The 17,973-nt window shown below is 38.0% G+C and overlaps 1 protein-coding gene across 1 annotated transcript; it reads right to left on the bottom strand.

Moving 5' to 3' along the window:
• RHAG (Rh associated glycoprotein) lies at positions 1-15,260 on the bottom strand. Its single transcript, XM_057427525.1, has 10 exons — positions 15,077-15,260; positions 8,030-8,213; positions 6,702-6,852; positions 6,358-6,505; positions 5,421-5,587; positions 4,343-4,480; positions 3,420-3,541; positions 2,710-2,795; positions 2,016-2,089; positions 1-305 (listed from the first exon to the last, which is right to left on the bottom strand). The coding sequence occupies exons 1-10, from the start codon at positions 15,210-15,212 to the stop codon at positions 228-230; spliced, it is 1,284 nt and encodes a 427-aa protein (XP_057283508.1). The 5' UTR covers positions 15,213-15,260; the 3' UTR covers positions 1-227.
• Positions 15,261-17,973: the final 2,713 nt, after the last annotated feature.

Raw genomic sequence — 17,973 nt, 5'->3', positions numbered from 1 at the left:
TTTTTCTGATGAACAAATATATTGGAAGGATCCCATTAATTCACCTGAATTTGGTATAATAACTATGTATTCTACAATGAAGCTTGTTTTATATTTTAAAATTATAGCTACCTACAGCTCCTTGTTGAAAACCTAGTGTGGTTAGGACAATACTTGTAAGTTGTTTTTTTAGCATTAGAAACTTGAAAGAGCATCATTAAGGCAAATATTATAGATTAATACTTTTTCTACATGGTGGCTTCAAATCTGCTGTGCTCATCATAGTTGTTGGAGTGAATTTCCTGTGGTTTCTTCTCTTCTGGAACCTGCCATGAAAATCAGAGAAGAGTTTAGTTGATGAGATATAGACTTTTGCCATATAAGGAGACCAAAGTGCACCAAGAATATCACTGTATTTGTATATATTATGTTTCTGTTTATTAACATTGATGCAGCCTGACAAGAACCACCAGTTCTGAATTCTGAGGGATGAAATAAGGATTTTCTTAATAGAAGAATTCCTTAACACTGATGTTAGCTGTGAGAGTTCAAAATTAATATCTGCAATTTTCAAAGAGCTCTAGAGGAATAAGGTGACCATCTCTAATGAAATGTAAAACAAAACTGTATGCTAACTATCAATGTCACTTCCCATTACCTGATAAATCTCACTCAGAATATTTCTGAGCACATTTAAGAACTTTAATATTCCTGATATTTTTATTAATTACATATGACAGCCTATTTCAGGTTTTGCCAAAAAACAGTGCTTTGACTTTCCCAAGATCAAATGGAGAATAACTTGCAGACCTGTCACTAATAATTGTTTTTTTCTGATTGTCATTGCTACAGCTTATCCCCTTAGACTGCAAACTCTCTCTGACAAAAAGCCAGATTGAGTGATTGGTTCATAGTGGAGTTTAATTAATGAAAAAAACTAACAAAATATCCCTCTGGTTCGCAATATATAATTTAAAGGGAATGTATATCATGTATTTCTTCCTGAGTTTGTCCTGGCGTAAAGGATAAAATTCAGATTTCCCAAATTAAGAACCTGTCATCAGTCTATAATGAAGGGAGATGCAGAAAGCCTACAAATGGTACAGGGAATGTCTTAAGTTAGCCAAGAAGCAATATATATGTCTGAATTTCTGCTCTGCACTTGATTGTCATCCAAGTCAGAGATATATGTGTGTCTCAATTGAGCAAATCTAGGTCTGTACAGTATAGAGCTCTACATTTGAGGTAGGCAATGAAAGGTGTTTCATTATCACTGGGGATTATAGATGTTTTCAGGGTTTTAATTCATGTAGCCTAACACATATCTGGAAGGATTCAGATGAAGAGCCATCCCTTCATAAAGCATAAAAGGAGCCTAACAGGGCTATTTCAGATATACTTGTTTCTCAGCCCATTGCTTGTGTCTTCATGCATAAAAAAATAGTGCCGGGGGGCTGTCTTCTTCTGATAACCTCAGTGGTCAGATTGTTCAACCAGGAAGCATAAGAGCTTCCCCTTGGCTTAAGAGAGACTCGCCCTACAAATACTGAAGAAGAGCTCTACATTTCACAGAATTACAGAATAGTTAGGGTTGGAAGAGGCCTCTGGAAATCATTTAGTCCAACCCCCTGCCGAGGAAGGGCCACCTAGAGCATGTTTCATTCAGTATAAAAATCCAGATCATGCTAGAAAAGCAGCACCATTTACCCAAAAATGCAAATAGAGCGTCTAGACTACAATATGGAAGATAATGCCTGTCACAGCAAGAGCTTAAAAGCCATGAAAAGCTCTACTGAGGTCTCAATTTTTTGGATCTGTTTCTGCTTCATATTCAAGGTTAGTCCAACGTAATGGCATGACAAGCTAGCCAGTCCAAAAAAGACCCTGAATGTAGTCTTGATGATTTCACATCCTCAGCTAGAGAAGCATTTTTGAATGTTGACTTATATGTGCAAGCCACAAACCCTAGGAAAGCAGGACTGCAGGGTGCCACGTGTATTCCAACATAATGAAAATAAAGAAAGGTTGTATCTTACCTCCCAGAAAACAGAGTCGTCAAAGCAGTTCTGATCAGACACTTGTCCCAAGAAAGGCAGCTTTAGAATTCCACCTGCAGAAAAACAGCATCAGAGGTTAAAAAAAAGGACAAAATGCCCAAATGTTTCTCAGATGTGACATGGGGAGTCTTCTATGTTTTCTGACTCATTTCCTAGTCTTCAGAAATTCCCAACCACCTGGTCACTCATTAGGAGAACTGATGCAGTTTTCTTCAAGTCAATATGAATAAGAGCTTGTTTTTAATTGCTCAGACCTTTCCCAGATTTCAGACTGGAATTTTATGTTTCAGCCTGGATTTTTGTTTGTAAAATATCCACAGTCACATGGAAATATGTAACACCTAAATGAATATGCCTTCATCTCAAACTAGTTTCTGTTCAGACTTTTAAGAGAAGAATTTAATCCATGACAATGTCTTACTATTCCTGTGTATAGAACGGAGTTTCTTTGGAGTATGTATTCGGCAAGATATCTAGGCTTCATTTGAAGTCAAAATTATTGGAAAACTGTTGTTCCATATTTAAGTTTCTGCCAGTTTGCCATCATGCGTTATTTCTATTTTTCTATTTTTCTATTTTGTATTATTTACATGAAATTGTTCATACATTGAATTCTCCAAGGACAAAACTCTAAATTCACACATATTTCAGTTGCTTCGTGTGTCATACTGACCTGTCAGTGCTCCACCCGCCAGTGCAATTCCGATTGTGCTGCCCAGGGCAGCAGCCTGCATGCCAGGAGTTAGGCGGCTATTTCGCCTGAAAAGGGCAGAAAACCAAACCATTGATAATCAAAAAGTAGTTATTGCATTTTGAGACCGGTAGTTTGTCTTTCTTACAATATTTTACTTGCTGTCTGCTGGACAAAGTGGGTCATAGGAAAATATGAGCCATTGCTCTGTACAAGACAGAAATCATGATTTTATTTTGGTTTTGTTTTAAGACTACAGATGAAAACAAGGTTTTTGGAAAAGTTATTAGGACCTTCAAAAGGCCATTATTCTACCTTTCTGGAGTCCTTTAAGATAGTTGAAATAGCCCATTTTGCTAATTTCTGGGAAATCTTTCAGTTACCAGCAGTGTAATTGTAGAATCATGCTGAAGATTCACCTATGTTTGAATGGTTCTGTATGCTGGTTTTTATGGTGTTTTAGATTTATTTTTACTTGAACTTTTAATTTGGAGGAAGCTTATCATATAAACAGTGTGCTAAAGGCAGGATATCAAGAACAGTCCTATTTAAATCGGAACACAATGTCTGACATCAAATCAAAGATGCAATTTCTGAAAAAAAAAGTCATAATTAGATTCAAGGAGGGTGGAAAATTAGGATAAGCCTTTAAAAATCAATAGACTCCTTTCTCTCTTCTCTCTGTAACTCACCTATTTTCCTCATTTATTGCAGTTACTACGATGCCAGCAATACCTCCCAGTATTCCAGGTAACCCATGTAAATTATGAACTCCACAAGTGTCATGAATGTTCAACTTGGATGCCAACAAAGGCTGAAATGAGGAGGAAGATGAAGTTTATAGTGAATTTATAGTCTTCCATTATCTCTAGAATGATATGCGAAAGAAAGTAGTGCAGAAATATATGAAACAATTAATTTAGGTACACAAAGTTTAGATATAAGCCAAGTTTTCTTTCCCTTCACTGTGAAATTGTTTATATGCAGACAAACCAAAGTCTTGAGGTAGCATGTTACAAATTTCCAAGCTACCATCGTAAATATAATGGTGCAAAACACAGGACGGTCTACTTAATCTTTTCAGCCACTGCAATGAAAGTTGAAAGAGGTGGCTAAGTAGCCCATACACTTGTTCTGAGTCTGCTTGCTGGGTAATTTCTTCCAGAATGTTTCTCCATCAGGAAATTCCAGTTTAATTCATTTTAGTCAGAATATTTTTTTCTACACTTTGAATATGAAATAATTCCATTTTGCAGTTCTTAAGTACTTATGATTACAGATCTATTTAGATATTTTAAAAGAGTGAATAGTCCTATTTCACTTATTCCTGGATTTAGAGGAAGATTTTTGGCAGCTCCTTGAATAGAGATACCAATTTTAGTGAACTCTAATGTCTTTGTGATCCTTCTCTGCTTCTAGGTGATAGACTGAAGTTAGCTCATAAGCATACATTTAAATCCCAACTGATTTAAAAATTGCTGTTATCTAGAGTTTGCTGTCTATACTGGTGATACCAGCCAGGTTCTAAACTCTCTTTCTAGCAAACTAAAGGAGCTCCAGTAAAGCCAAATAAACAATAAATACATGAGAGCAGAGCTGGATCCTCAGTACTTACAGTCAGGAAGTGGAACCCAAGGACAGAGATGATTCCAGCAATGCTCCCAATGCACATGGCAATAAAAGGGTTTATTGACAAGTCAGCACAGGTACCCACTGCTACTCCTCCTGCCAAGGTGGCATTTTGGATGAGAACCTGCAAAGAGTATACAGAGACAGAGTTGATATATGTGGAACAGAGGCTTGTTTTAGAGATGAGTGACTAAAGGCTTTTTTGCATAAGGAAGTTTTCCTTTTCTTCAGGTGAGATTTTTTTCAATGAAGAATGAACAGGAATTTAAAACAGGATTCTCTGTTGCATGATCAGGGTGTTGGTTTGATGCTGCTCTCCTCCAGTTTAACTGGGACCAGTTTAATGAAGACCAATTTTTGCAAAGTCACCAAAATTCATCTGACCTCTCAAAAAGCCAGGCTGAGCCAGAGAGAATTGCTCCTACATCAGCAGCAAATTCTGCAAGCTCATGGAACCATGCCTGCTCACTCTGAGCTTAGAGATACACTTCTTCCAGCAACTTCTGGAAATTGCACTTCCAGCAACTGCTGGAATGAAGTGTGTGAAAACATAGGGGCTGAATTTTAGGATAAGGAGATGAACGGTTGGCAGTCTGGCAGCCTCATCGTAGTTTGTTTTGCCTGTTGTGCAGCTGCACTGTGAGATTGCCACAGAACAGATCATTGCTTTGAGAGACCTGTTCTGTCTACGGCAATGCAGTAACTCACATAGGATCTTTAGAATAAGACCCAAAAGTCCACCTGAATGTTGGACTAGTGCCCCTGTGGTCCAGCAGGTTCCATGGATAAGAGAGAACAAGGGAGCAGGACCATCACTGTAATGTCTAAGAGCTTTTCACTCTCCAGATGCAGTGATCACACTGAGGAATCACCACATACCTGAAGTAGGGTGGGTTGCCACAGGACCCAATCTTACATTATAGTTTTTAGAAATATAATAGCTCTAATTTTGCCCACAGCATGAGCAAAGGCTCCAGATATTTCATGGATATTGTAAATCTGCCTAATGATCCTTATTATAGAGGAGTGACTTGATTTATCAGAGGTTGTAATGTGATTCTTACCATACTGAATTTGCCTCTTTGATCCAGCAGGCTGGAGAGGGCGAATGTTACAACAGTACATGCGGCCAAGGAATAGTAGGTGTTGACAATTGCTTTAATATAGAAAATGTTTTCAGATGCAGTGGCAGAGTTAAAACTGGGCCAAAAAAGCCAAAGGAACAAGGTACCTGGATGAATAGAAGTCAAAAGGAAATAAAGACTGTTCAGTCACAAGGGTATTTCAGTGTGAAAAATCCAAAAGAACAGAACTAGCTGCAAGAAATGAGGAAGATGATCAATAAGAAACATGAAGTTGCCAAAATGCTCGAAGAAATAATAGATTATGCAGAAGCTTTTGACATTGGCATTTGTGGTTTGGACACGTGGTATTAATCAAATCCTACTGGAAGACTTTGACGCATTATGATTCCCTTGTCATGCCCCATTCACTTTAAAAAGCTCACCACCACTGTGAAAACCATACCAGCATAGGGTGCATTAGCAAGACAGTTCACATGCAAATACTTTATCCCCTATGGATATAATTGATAGTTTTAACTGGTAAATTGATCTATGAAGAGATCTCACAGACAGGTGTAGAATAGGTCTCACAGACACGTAAGTGTGTGGTTTCTAATGTTCTTTAGTGAGACAGGCACAGTTCAATAATTTTAATTATGGCCAGCTTCTATGAAATACTGCTTGTAACAGAAGATTTAACAAAACTTGAGTCACCACAAATGCACAGTAGAAATGCATCTTTAATTTGATTTTTCCTACAGGAAAAACTCTAAAATTATGTGTCACTGGAAACGCTATGCATGCATCAGACAAAACCAGATATGCATCTAGGAATGTACTTAAGAAAATTGATGCAGTGTAATAATAAGCAATCATTAAATTGTAGAAATGAAGGAGGGATGAAGAACTGATCAGCATTCACTATTACATCGCTTACCAATCATGGCAGATATGTCCGACTGATAGGTAGATTCTTCATTTTCATGTTTTTTTTTCAGACCAGGACGACACAAGACCAGGGTTACGGCTAAACCAAAATAAGCTCCAAAAGCATGGATGGTCATTGAGGCTCCAACATCTGTAGCCTGTATTAAGAACCCAAAATAATGCCACAGATTTTATACAGCATAAAGATGAGGATTCAATGAAGGAAACGTCAGGATGACCTTAATAGTTTATTTTCTATGATAGAAACTAAAACCTAGAGTATTAAAACTGGAAGTATTGCAAAGTGAAAGCATTTTTTACAAACAGAAAATAATTATTTCTAAAAAATTGTACCTGAAATATTTCTGTAACTAGGTGTTCGTTGCATGCAAAGATTGTAATCTCCAGAATTGTCAATATCAGCATCTGAAGAGGACTTGTCTTCCCCAGGACTGCTCCAAATGAAATCAAAGCAGTTGCTGTACTGAAGTCTGAATTTATCATGCTGAAGTTAATAGAAAACAAAAAACCAAATCAGTTTAAAGAGACCTGAAAGAAGGCTGTAATATCAAACCTGCCGTATCATTAAAATGATAGAATTTTATGTCTTCAGATATACAATTATTAAGATCATCTTTGGGAACAAAAATTAAGCCAAACCTTTCCAGATGGATTTTGTAGAGATCTTTTCAGCTACTGAGGAAGAAGTTTGGGAATGTTATCTCCTGTTTATACTATATATATTCTTAGCTGGTTGAAATTACAGTGAAAAGTCAGATGAGATATGTATTTCAGATGTGCAGAAATGTTTTCAGCTCTGTCACTGGAACTTCAAAGAGGATAGGGAGCTTACAGATTTGGTCAGATGGTCTATCTAATTTCAAAAGCCTTGCATGACTTTCTATCACTGTGCATAATGTTTGCATTGGCTGTCAGGAAGGACTGGTGTTACCTGGTCATGGGGAATGGCAAAGATAAAGCCACAAACTGGTCAAAACCTTGCAGCACGGAAGGGCATTAATTTACGGATCCCTCTACAAATGCAGATCTGTAAGCATTAAGATACTATTTATTTCTGCTTGTCCCTCAGTAATGTTTGGATGTTGTTCCTTTCAAAATTATCTACAAGTTGTCTCAGAAAAAAAGAACTGCAGATGTGGAAAACACCTTGGCAGAAGCAAGACAGATGAATGGAAGGGGTAAAAGTGTCTAGGGACATTGCTCATGAGGTCTCTTATTCCATGACTGGGGTCCAAAACCTACTGCAGTATGGTACTCATGCAAATCATTCCTTGAGAAGTAGGAGAAAATCTTATGAGTGGATAGATGTACTATTCCAGCCACATTCCAGACACTCTTCCATGTGTTGTGGAAGGGCAGATCCTTTCATGCCTGCTGGCTGCAGGAGATGCTGTGTTACTGCAGGAATTCTTCCAGCTTCCACAGCTCCAGAGATTGAGAGTAGTCTCTACATGTAATTTCATCCCACACTTTGGTTCCCTTGGCCCGGTGCACATGTTGCCCCCTTTAGAGGTGAAGGTCAGATGAATGTCAAAAGGTGGACAGTAAGGCTCAAACAAATTTCAGTGAACTTACAGTTTGATCCCATAGGTATTGTAGTTTAGGGCTTCCCCTGTTATCTTTACAGATAGAATTGTCAGTTTTGGTAAATTCACATGTACCTCTTGCTGCCAACATGAATTTTCCCTTCTTGCATGTGCCAAAATCCTTGCACGAGGGTTCCCCACTGGAGACCAAAGGCAGCAAGGAGCATGCTGATACCAACACTGCTGAATCCATATTTCTTCAGAAAGGTCATCAGGAAACCAAACCCAACAAATATCATCACATGGACATCCTGAAAGACTGAAGGGAAAACATGACTGTGTAGTGACTCTGAAGAGCAAAGGGAAGCAAGCTAGGGACAAATGAGGATTTAACAGAAAATAAAAGAGTTCCAACTCATGTCATCAGTGTGATCTGTACTTTCCTTCTTCATAACCAGTCTAATAGTTGAAGATTGAGTGTCTGGAAAATGCAAGACCCAGTTACAGATTTTATTCTTTGCTATGTCATTGTGGATAGAACACTTGGTCTCTATACTAGAAAACTTGGTATATTTGGAGTTGTTCTCTGTGTATGAAGCTACCTGTAATATCACAGCTTCATGTCCTTACAGAGTTCTCTTCCCTCTCAAACAAAGCTTGTCACATTCAACATGTTCTGGCTAACTCCAAAATTGACATGAGATTTGCTTGGTAGAGTGCTACTTGACTCAGTGAAAGATAATGTTTCTGATCCCTAAAAATTACTGTCCAAGAGATTGATTTCTTTCCATGTGTAAAAGAAGAAGGCATTTGAGATAATGTCTAAACTAGCAAATTAATATTGCTAATCGGCATATACTTAGCCCTCCTTCAAATATGCTTTTTCCTTCCAAATATGGATTTCATCTAGGTAGTTGTTTTTGCAGTATTTTAAAAGCTTTTTATTTTTTTAATTTACTTTATTAGGCTTTTTAATACAAACTGAGTTTATCACCACAACATGAGTATTTTATATTTTAAAATATATCTGTCACTCTGAACTGTTGTTTTGTGTGACTTAATGGACACTACCAAACATGCTTGAGTTTTGTAATTGAATCTTTCTCTGATGTTATTGTTAGTAAGAACCTCAGTATACAGAAACTGTTTCATTTCATTTCTATTTCATTGCCTCTTACATGGAAATACACAGGAAAAACTTGGGACATTGGGTTTGTTAGTATAATATTTGGCTTGAAGTTACATTTCCTAGTTACCTATAGTTTTGCTATATGCATTACCAAGTTTAGCCAAAAGAGGGCCCAGAAGTATAATAAGTTACTGAAGATTCCTAATAAACTCAATTATATTTGCACTGTCATATTCCAGCCCTGACCTAGCAAGGAAATACATACATGCTTAAAGTAAGATCCTTCACACATCTAAGGAACAGCATAGAAATGCAGTAGGTTTGCAGACATCCCCAACCCTTTTTCTTCCTCTTTAGGCTGGACATTTTCACATTTATTTCCTGACTTCAATAATAGCCAGTGATGGGATTCTTGAGGCCCTTGTAGTCCTTTGAAAGCTTCCTATTTTCCTCCATGTTACTCCATTTCCAGACCCACCATCCAAACTCTTGTGTTGTGCTTATTACTTATTTTAAAAGATGCACAATTAACTTATCCTCCCCATTTAGGCTTCTGCTTTTGATATACTTGTATATTTTGTATTGAAATGCTGTGTCAAGTTAATTGTCTTGGTTAGAGCTCAACGTATTTCCTTACTTGAGAGGACCTGGCAAGAGATGAAAAAATACGGCTGGGGACAATCCAAACCATGCTAATACAACCTTCCTCATCCTATCAGCAGCAAAGTCTTTAGTAGCTTAGGGGATGCAGAATCCAAAACACAGCTTAATCTTCCCATATTCCTGTGTCAGGGGGAGTGGTGGTGGTGATGGGGCAGGGGGGGTGGTGTTTAGGAAAAGGATATTAAAGTACAAGATAATTTGACGGGTACATCTGTCTGTGCACCCTCCCAGCTTGCAACAGCCTGTGTCACAGGAACACAGAACTCTCTTCCTGCCTGACTTGACTATGGTGGTGGACTGCACATCTAGAGCACCTCTCCTTCAAATGTCTTAGAAGACATGCAGCAGTGGTTAGTGCTGGTAGATCTGAGTGGATAGCCTTCCTATACCACCATCATGATGATTTCAGGTATAGGTAATTACCCAGGTTTTGTTTTTAAGTGGGACAAAAATATCTTGACAGGTCACATAAGAGATCTCTTTTCAAATAAAGGAGGGCATAACCCAAGCTTGATTTCCCTCTTTTTTGAGGATAAGTGGAAACTGGATGATGAACAAGCTTTTTTTATTATGTTTAAAATAACTTTCTATGAGTAACTGTTCACCTAGTAACCTGTAGGATCAGCACCTTTGTATTTGACAAGTGGCCCTGTTTATTTGTCTGACTTTTGTAAAACTACTTTATTAAGAGCTTGTTAATGTTACAAAAAAAAAAAAAATACCGAGCTAGAGGGCAAACCCATAGAAGCTACACAGCGATACCTACAAAAGTAGCCTTTTTGTTTGACTTTGGCAGAAGAAAATGGAAGTCAAAGTGGTACACAACTTCAGCAGTGTTCACTTTATATTACGCTTGAGTTTCGTGCACAAAATGAGGGGCACGTTTGAAAATTACCTACTCCTTTCTTTTTATTATTTCATCAGCCTATGCCATGAAATTTCCTGTATAGTTTTAGTTTTGCCCATTCAGGGTAGTCAGCTTTGGGTAAGAAAATTTTTCCAGTCTCCTAGAGGGTATTATTGTTTGTTAGCTTATTACTTGCTCTTGTTTGCAATCTCCTGGTTACAATTATTAACATTAATGTTAACAGCTAGCCATTAACAATTTACTTGCATTGCAGACAAAGCAAGTAAATTTTTCTCACTGAAACATTCCCACTCGTGTATACCACGTCTTAGTAAATCATGTCCAGATTAGTAAAAAGATGCTTTAATGTTTAAGTAACCTGAGCCTACATGTGAGCAAAAGAATAGGTTTCAAAAGCACACTGCACATGATTCTTCAAAGCTGCCCATGACCAGTGTATTGATTCCACTGCAGGGTTCCCACATGTTTTTCTGTCTCAATGCAAAGATGCTTGTGGCATCTGGGTTTATACTAAATACATGATTTTGCTCTGCCTAAAATAAGTAGACTGTGGAACCCCGAACAAGAGGGGTGCATAAGTTTTCCTATGCCATGAGTGATGGATCAATCACAGGACGTTACGTACAGGACACCAGTACTAAAGACATCCTCTAAGAGTGCTTGCTTGTCAGATGCCCTTGTCCTGCCATTCTAGCGGCACAGCACACCTGAAGTTGTCCATCCGTATGCTATGCTTTCTGCATTCACCAGAAATAGATATAATGCAAAGTTATGCTTTGGGAATGATCTCAGCTCAGCCCTCCTTACCTGAGTGCAAAACTGTGGTGATCTTCAATTATTATTTTCATCTTCCTTCAGTCCAAAAATGCTGAAACAGCTTTGTTTCATGGTGCTGAGGTATTTAAGACATATAAAAGGAAGCCCTGCACTACAGTTCTGAGAATATAAATTGGCCTCTGGTGGAAACAACTAAACCTATGAGGTACAGATGGGTTAACACCTCTGGGAATAGAATGGGAAGCAGTTTGAATCCATTGTTTTGTGAATTCAGGGGAAGTCCTGGCACAGGGTATGTCCTAATACATCTGTAAAACCATAGCACTAACTTTTTGCTGGGTCCTCAGACAAATTGTGCTCTTGGGTGCATTTTCTAGGCAGGGAATTTTGAGAGGCAGAGGGCCTAAAAGTGAAAACATGGGTGTAAGGATATCTTGCTTTTATTCCGGTCCCTGTGAATGAGATCCATCAGCTCTTTTAAATCAGCATCAAAAACTCCAACACTAAATCTGTGGTGTTTGCTCAGTTTATGTCTCTACTGGTGTACTCAGTTTATGTCTCTACTGGTGACCTGAACAGCCTGCTCAAAGGGCAAATGGCATATTAGGCAAATTACACCTGTACAGCTACATGCTCTTCTCTCCCAAAACACTGTTCCCACCTGTTCCATTTATTGAGAATAGTCCCTTAACCTGTGCTATGTCTAAAGCCGTACCTAAGAGGAGATCAAGGTGCTTGTTTGACCCAGCAACTTGCAACTAAGTACCTCTCACTCACATCCCCTGCCTAATAGGGGAGGAGAATTTTAAAGAAGGTAAACCCCATGGATTGAGATAAGTTTAATAATTAAATAATTAATAATTAAAATAAGGTAAGACATAATACTCATATTACTACTACTACTAATAATAATGAAAAGGGAAATATCAAAACAAGAGAGAGAGAAAGAATGAAAAAACAACAAACAGTATAAAACACAATACAATTGCTCACCACCCACTGATGGATGCCCAGCCCATCCTCAAGAAGTAACCAGCACCTCCTGCCAACTCCCCCTGCTTTATATACTGGGCATGAAATGCTGTGGTATGGAATACCCCTTTGGTTAGTCTGGGTCACGTGTCCTGTCTCTGCTCCCTGCTGGCTTCTTGTGCCCCTCATCACTGGCAGAGTATGAGAGACTGAAAAGTCCTTGATCTGGGCAAGCATTATGTAGCAATAACTAAAACCATCAGTGTTTTACCAGCATTGTTCTCAGACTAAAGACAAAACACAGCACTCTACCTGCTGCTAAGAAGAAAATTAACTCCATCCCAGTTGAAATCAGCACAATAAACCAAAACCATGCCAGGAGCTTGCTAGTAGTTCAGCAGTGTATATGGCTGGGGGACAGTGTGCAGATAATACACCACCTTCATAGGAAGGCATGGGAGCCAGCAGGTAATTTCTCCCAAATATTTTAGACTCTCATATTAGGGAAGGAATAACTGTGGGTGATCCCTAACTGGGTAGATTACTGTACTTCAGTGTTGGGATCTGGTGAGAAGAATTCTTTCCTCTGTGATGTTGATGAGGCTTCTGCCCTCTCTCTGATGTATTTTCAAAAAGAGGATATTAAATGTAAAAAAAAAGCAGGGCTGGGGGAGAGTTTTGTTAAGTGTGAGAACAGACTATCCCAGGAGCTCCCAGGGATCACAATACCCATGGTAATGCATGTGGCATAGACAATCTTCATCCAGAAGACTCGATGTTTACTAAGAAATGCACTACATGTTTTAAAGGACCACTGAAGACTTAAATTACTGGCATGAGGATCCTATGTACCTTTCTTCATTTTCCTTAGTAAGGAAGACTCCATGAAAATGCAGGTCATTTTTGTACCAGAGCTAGTGCACATGACATTCAAACGAGAAAAGATAATTTTCTCTGTTCTTGTGGTGTGAAAAGACCGTAATCTGAGTCTTAAGGACCCATTTCCTAGATAGCATCCTTCAGGTTTACCAAATTTTACAGAGATGCCCAAAAAGCTATTGTTCTCTGGCTGTATCGGTTGTTGTGTTGTTTTGGGGTAAAATCAGAAAAGAGGTAGGTGGACAAGGGTATTAGGCAATAGCTATATTAATAAAATGACAGTGCCTGAATAGAATTATCTGTGATGTCCAGTTATTAGTGTGGTTTCTGGCACAGTTTTTGCCTAGGCTTACTATCACCTCCTAGGTCACAGTGGACCAAGGATCATTCCCAATATACTGTCTATATATTGGATGACCTAATTTAGGGACTGCAATAGTTCAATATCATAGAATCATAGAATCATAGAATAGTTAGGGTTGGTAAGGACCTTAAGATCATCTAGTTCCAACCCCCCTGCCATGGGCAGGGACACCTCACACTAAACCATCTCACCCAAGGCTCTGTCCAACCTGGCCTTGAACACTGCCAGGGATGGAGCATTCACAACTTCCCTGGGCAACCCATTCCAGTGCCTCACCACCCTTACAGTAAAGAACTTCTTCCTTATATCCAGTCCAAACTTCCCCTGTTTAAGTTTGGACTTAATCATGGACATGGCTAAGCTACGTCTCAGAAAGAAAATGGGCTTTAACATAACCTAAGTTACTATTTCTTGGAGATACTGCTGGATTTTAGTGGAGTTAACCCAAACATGATTAATTAGCCCCATCAGCTGACTTGCATCTGGAGTGGAATAATTTCATGCATTCACTGTCCTCTCCAGTAGACATTTCTCTGTTTGAGAATAGACAGCCCAGGACTGCTAGGGGGTGAAGTGACCATGAGATTACATTCCTTTGTAACAGTCACTGAAAAGACAGTTGGAAAGATAAAAAAAGGGATACATTCAAAATTACATCAATACTACATGCCGGCAAGGAAGTCAATGTTATGATCCTCACTAAGAAGGCTGCAATCAGACTACAAGTTGTTAAACCTTCAATGCTACCAGCAAGACACAGGCTACTCCTCTGTATACTTATTTTTCTGTTTATTTACAGTCTGATCTTTGTGTGAGGAGGAATAAGGTGTAAGAAGTCAGCAACTATGTCTGAGGCCAAAACTTTTCCGCTGAACTTGATCAAGCATTTGCAGAGCAACACATCAAGAGAAATGTTTACAGGCTGAACCATTACTGTCTACAGTTGAGCCAGTGCTTTGAAAGATAGGAGGGGCTTATCCACCTTGTGACAAAAACTATTGCCCTTTGTGCAGTCTGCAAATGTATTTTATAATGATGATGAATATTTTGAATATGTTGACCAATTTCCATGTTTTCATAAGAAAACCTTTTGAAGTCTGGATGACAGAAATAAAATGTTTTGTTCATTTTCATAATCAAGATAGAAGATCAGGCAAGAAACATTACCACCGATCTCAGGAAAGTGCTAGAATTGTTCAAAACAATCAATATTTCTCCAAGTTTTAACCTGCTATGCAAACAGTAGAACTATTTTCAGGATTCTTTTTTTGTCCCAGAAGAGGTGATTGTAGCAGTTAGGTCAATTTAGTACCTTTCAGAATCCAAAATACTTTCAGAATTTTATATGTGCTCAGCTTGAATTTGCCTTTGAAGCTTGCTGCTTTCACACTTCAGAAAAAGTTTGTTTGCCCCAAAGCATGCCTTTCTTTTCTAGCTATATTGGTAGGCCTAGTAGGTTAGTCAGAAATCTTATTTAGGATTAGTTTAAAGAAATTATAACTTCTATAAATGCTAGACAGCAACACTTACTTGGGTATAAAATTTCAGGGTTATTATCTTCTCGATATTCCACAAATATCCCAAACAAAACAATGATGATCACTTCCAGAAGAAGAGCCACAGCTGAAAACTTGAACCTCATGTTGATGTCAGGAGCTGAAGGCATTGCAGGGGAGTAGTTGGTTGTGAGAGCCTGATAAAAGGCACTTGCTTTAAGTGGGTACTAATTCAGTGGATCTGGGCGTTATAGCAAGAAAAAAAAAAGAAAAACCCAAGCACACCGTCACACCCACTATGGGAGGGAAACAGTATGGGTCAATATAGTATTTTCTATTTCCCAGGCTATTTCTGTGCATGAAATGCTGGTTTACATTTAGTTTTTCAACTGGTAATTCACGCGAGCTCATTTAGCCACAGATATGCTTCTCACTGTCTTGTAAGTATTTTAAAAAGGAAACAGCCTATAAGAAAATCTCAGAGACTGGTTTGCTGCATGTAGTAAGGAGCACAGCTTCAATCAGTTGTGTTTCTGGTAGCAAATAATTCCTTCAAGTTGTAGATTTCATTTTAAGAGGTAGATAGTTTTTCATCTTCTATGAAATATGGATAATATCCTATCTCTTCATATGGGATATGATAAAGAGAATTTCTTTCAGCAGAGTGTGGAAGTTCTTATTTCACAGTGAATGAAGTACTCAGAGCACATGTTCTTACTGTGAATTCTAATTAAATAAAAGTAATTAGACATCAGGAGAAAAAAGAATACTCCTAGTTGTAAAAAAATAAAGTTGAAGATTATTAAAAAGAGGAATTAGAAAAAAGAGCTCAGATTTTCAATTTTAATTTTTGTGGTTTTTTTTGCGTTTTCCTTAGCTTTTATTATTCCTTAGACAATAAAAATAGTTCAAAGACCAAATCTAAATGGTTTTAAAAAAGTCAGTTTGTAAACTTTCTCATGAATGAACAAATTATATTTCACTTAGATTTCTGTTGAGTGATCACTTGTTCTTGAGATTCACATTGCTTGTCAAAATTTGCCTTGCCCCTTTGAAAGTTTTTATTTTATTTATGTGATACTAACTTGTCCTCTGTTAATCCAGTATTCAGAAGAGAGGCCAAAATTGTACCATATGAGCCTTTATTTAATGAAAATTTTATGTGTTAAAAAAATGGATGATGCTGCAGTAGTACATTACTTGGTCATGAAGTAGTAGTGCCAAGATACTGCAATAAAATTGCACGTCAATCCTTAAGTACAAAAATCAGCATAATCTGCCAACGCTGGGAGTTGGTGCTAAATTTAGCTGCTGTCCTGTTGAGACTACTGTTGGAAAATTACTCACATGCTACGAGATTTAAAAAACTCATTTCTTTTTAAGGTACATCTATACTGGTGTACTGAGCAGTGCCAGGACCTTTTCTCTGGTCCTGAGGCCAATTTTATCAATATTTATCAATCTAATTTGCCAAGCAGGTTGGCAAGGCACCTTTCAGGAATGTTGCCCTTTTCATGGTAACTCCTGGACTAAGCCTGCTTGACACAGCTCTTGTAATCTTAAGAGTGGACAAAAGTAAGAGGAACGTTATCAGTCTAGCACAGAATCAAACTTGCAAGTGGCAAAGCTAAAATAAGCATAAGTGTATTTTATGTTTCTAGTGATTCTATTTCATTTGAACAGCTCAAAGAGCGGAAGTAGAGCTTTGTTAAAAAGCTATTGCTCATCCTTGCTGTACCACAGGATAAGGCAATGTTTGTAAGGTCCTGTGAGCCCCTTCATTTTTACAGGAAGTGAGAAAAAAAGAACAAAATCATGAGCAAAGTTCATTGTTTTTTACCCATAGCTCAGCCATGAATATCTTGCATTATTCATTATGTATTGTTTTGCTCAGTGAATATCTCACATGATATGTGTGCAATCCTTATATAAAGTCCTTTCAGGGGTGCAGAAAAGGCTCTCTGTTGAATTCTCACTGGGGAAAGTGACTTTTAATAAATTTTTAAATGGGTCAAGTTCCTTCAATTAGGTCTTTCTCTGAGATTATTACTTTATATATTAAATTTCATGCAGGTACAAAATGGCACACACACAGACACACAATCTATATTGAAAGAGTATTCATGCACGTCTGTTGGTCACGTTATGCTGCCTTTGTAGTTAGTGGAAAATTATGTACATTTAAACAAAAGGATTGATCTTAATTCTCTTGAACAGTTGTCTTAGAAAAATATATATAATTCTCATTTCCCTTCATTGATTATTATACAAGCTTTTGATAAAGAGTTCAGATTTAAGCATCCAAACTCTAGAAACTTGACTCAGGACCAAGCTTTTCAAACAAGATTTTCAAGGACTTGCCAAATGTGCTCTTTTTCTCTGCTGTAATATATATGGCCTGTGAAGTGCACAAGATGGGGGTCTGTTACCTAAGAGTACAAATAAAAGCTGTTCTTCAGCATTTACATGCCAGAAAGCTGATGTACCAGTGTAAGTGGAATACACAGTTCTTAAGAATTACATTTAACAAACCTCACGTTGCCTTCTGAACAGCTTGCCCAATGCCCAGCTTTCCTTCCTCCTGCCTCCACTCCTTTTTCTTTTCTCTTTTTTTATTTGGCCAGAAAGAGCAACTTAGCTATTTTCCCAGCAGCCGAGATATATACACGTACAAGTGATTTATATGCTAATAGGGACTCAGAAGAAATTGTATTCCAATATTTATGTATTCCAATATTTGTTCTTCTAACTAAATGAAACACGTATCTCTCACCATTAATGAGGCTTATTCTGTCAACAGTTAACTTCAGGTATTACTAACTTTAAGCAAAAAGGACTGACAACTCTAGCTGCAGGAGAATTACCAGAGAATTACATCCAGTTAAGCTGTGTTTGGCTAAAGCATACCTTGTTGAAGAGGAGTGTGGTGGA

The sequence above is a fragment of the Pezoporus wallicus genome, unplaced genomic scaffold (genome assembly GCF_028554395.1).
Source record: "Pezoporus wallicus isolate ANWC-B61680 ecotype Strahan unplaced genomic scaffold, APGP_CSIRO_Pwel_v1 contig_6464, whole genome shotgun sequence".
NCBI lineage: Eukaryota > Metazoa > Chordata > Aves > Psittaciformes > Psittacidae > Pezoporus > Pezoporus wallicus.
The sequence above is the reverse complement of the archived record's forward strand: the minus strand, read 5'-3'. Positions and strand labels throughout refer to the sequence as shown.

Bases quoted from the DNA above. Each gene is read 5' to 3' on its own strand.
- RHAG (XM_057427525.1), bottom strand. From the start codon at position 15,212: ATGCCTTCAGCTCCTGACATCAACATGAGGTTCAAGTTTTCAGCTGTG. The intron at 8,214-15,076 runs GTAAGTGTTGCT...TTTTCCCTTCAG, and splicing joins CCCTGAAATTTTATACCCAA to TCTTTCAGGATGTCCATGTG. The intron at 3,542-4,342 runs GTAAGTACTGAG...TCCTCATTTCAG, and splicing joins TTGGGTTCCACTTCCTGACT to CCTTTGTTGGCATCCAAGTT.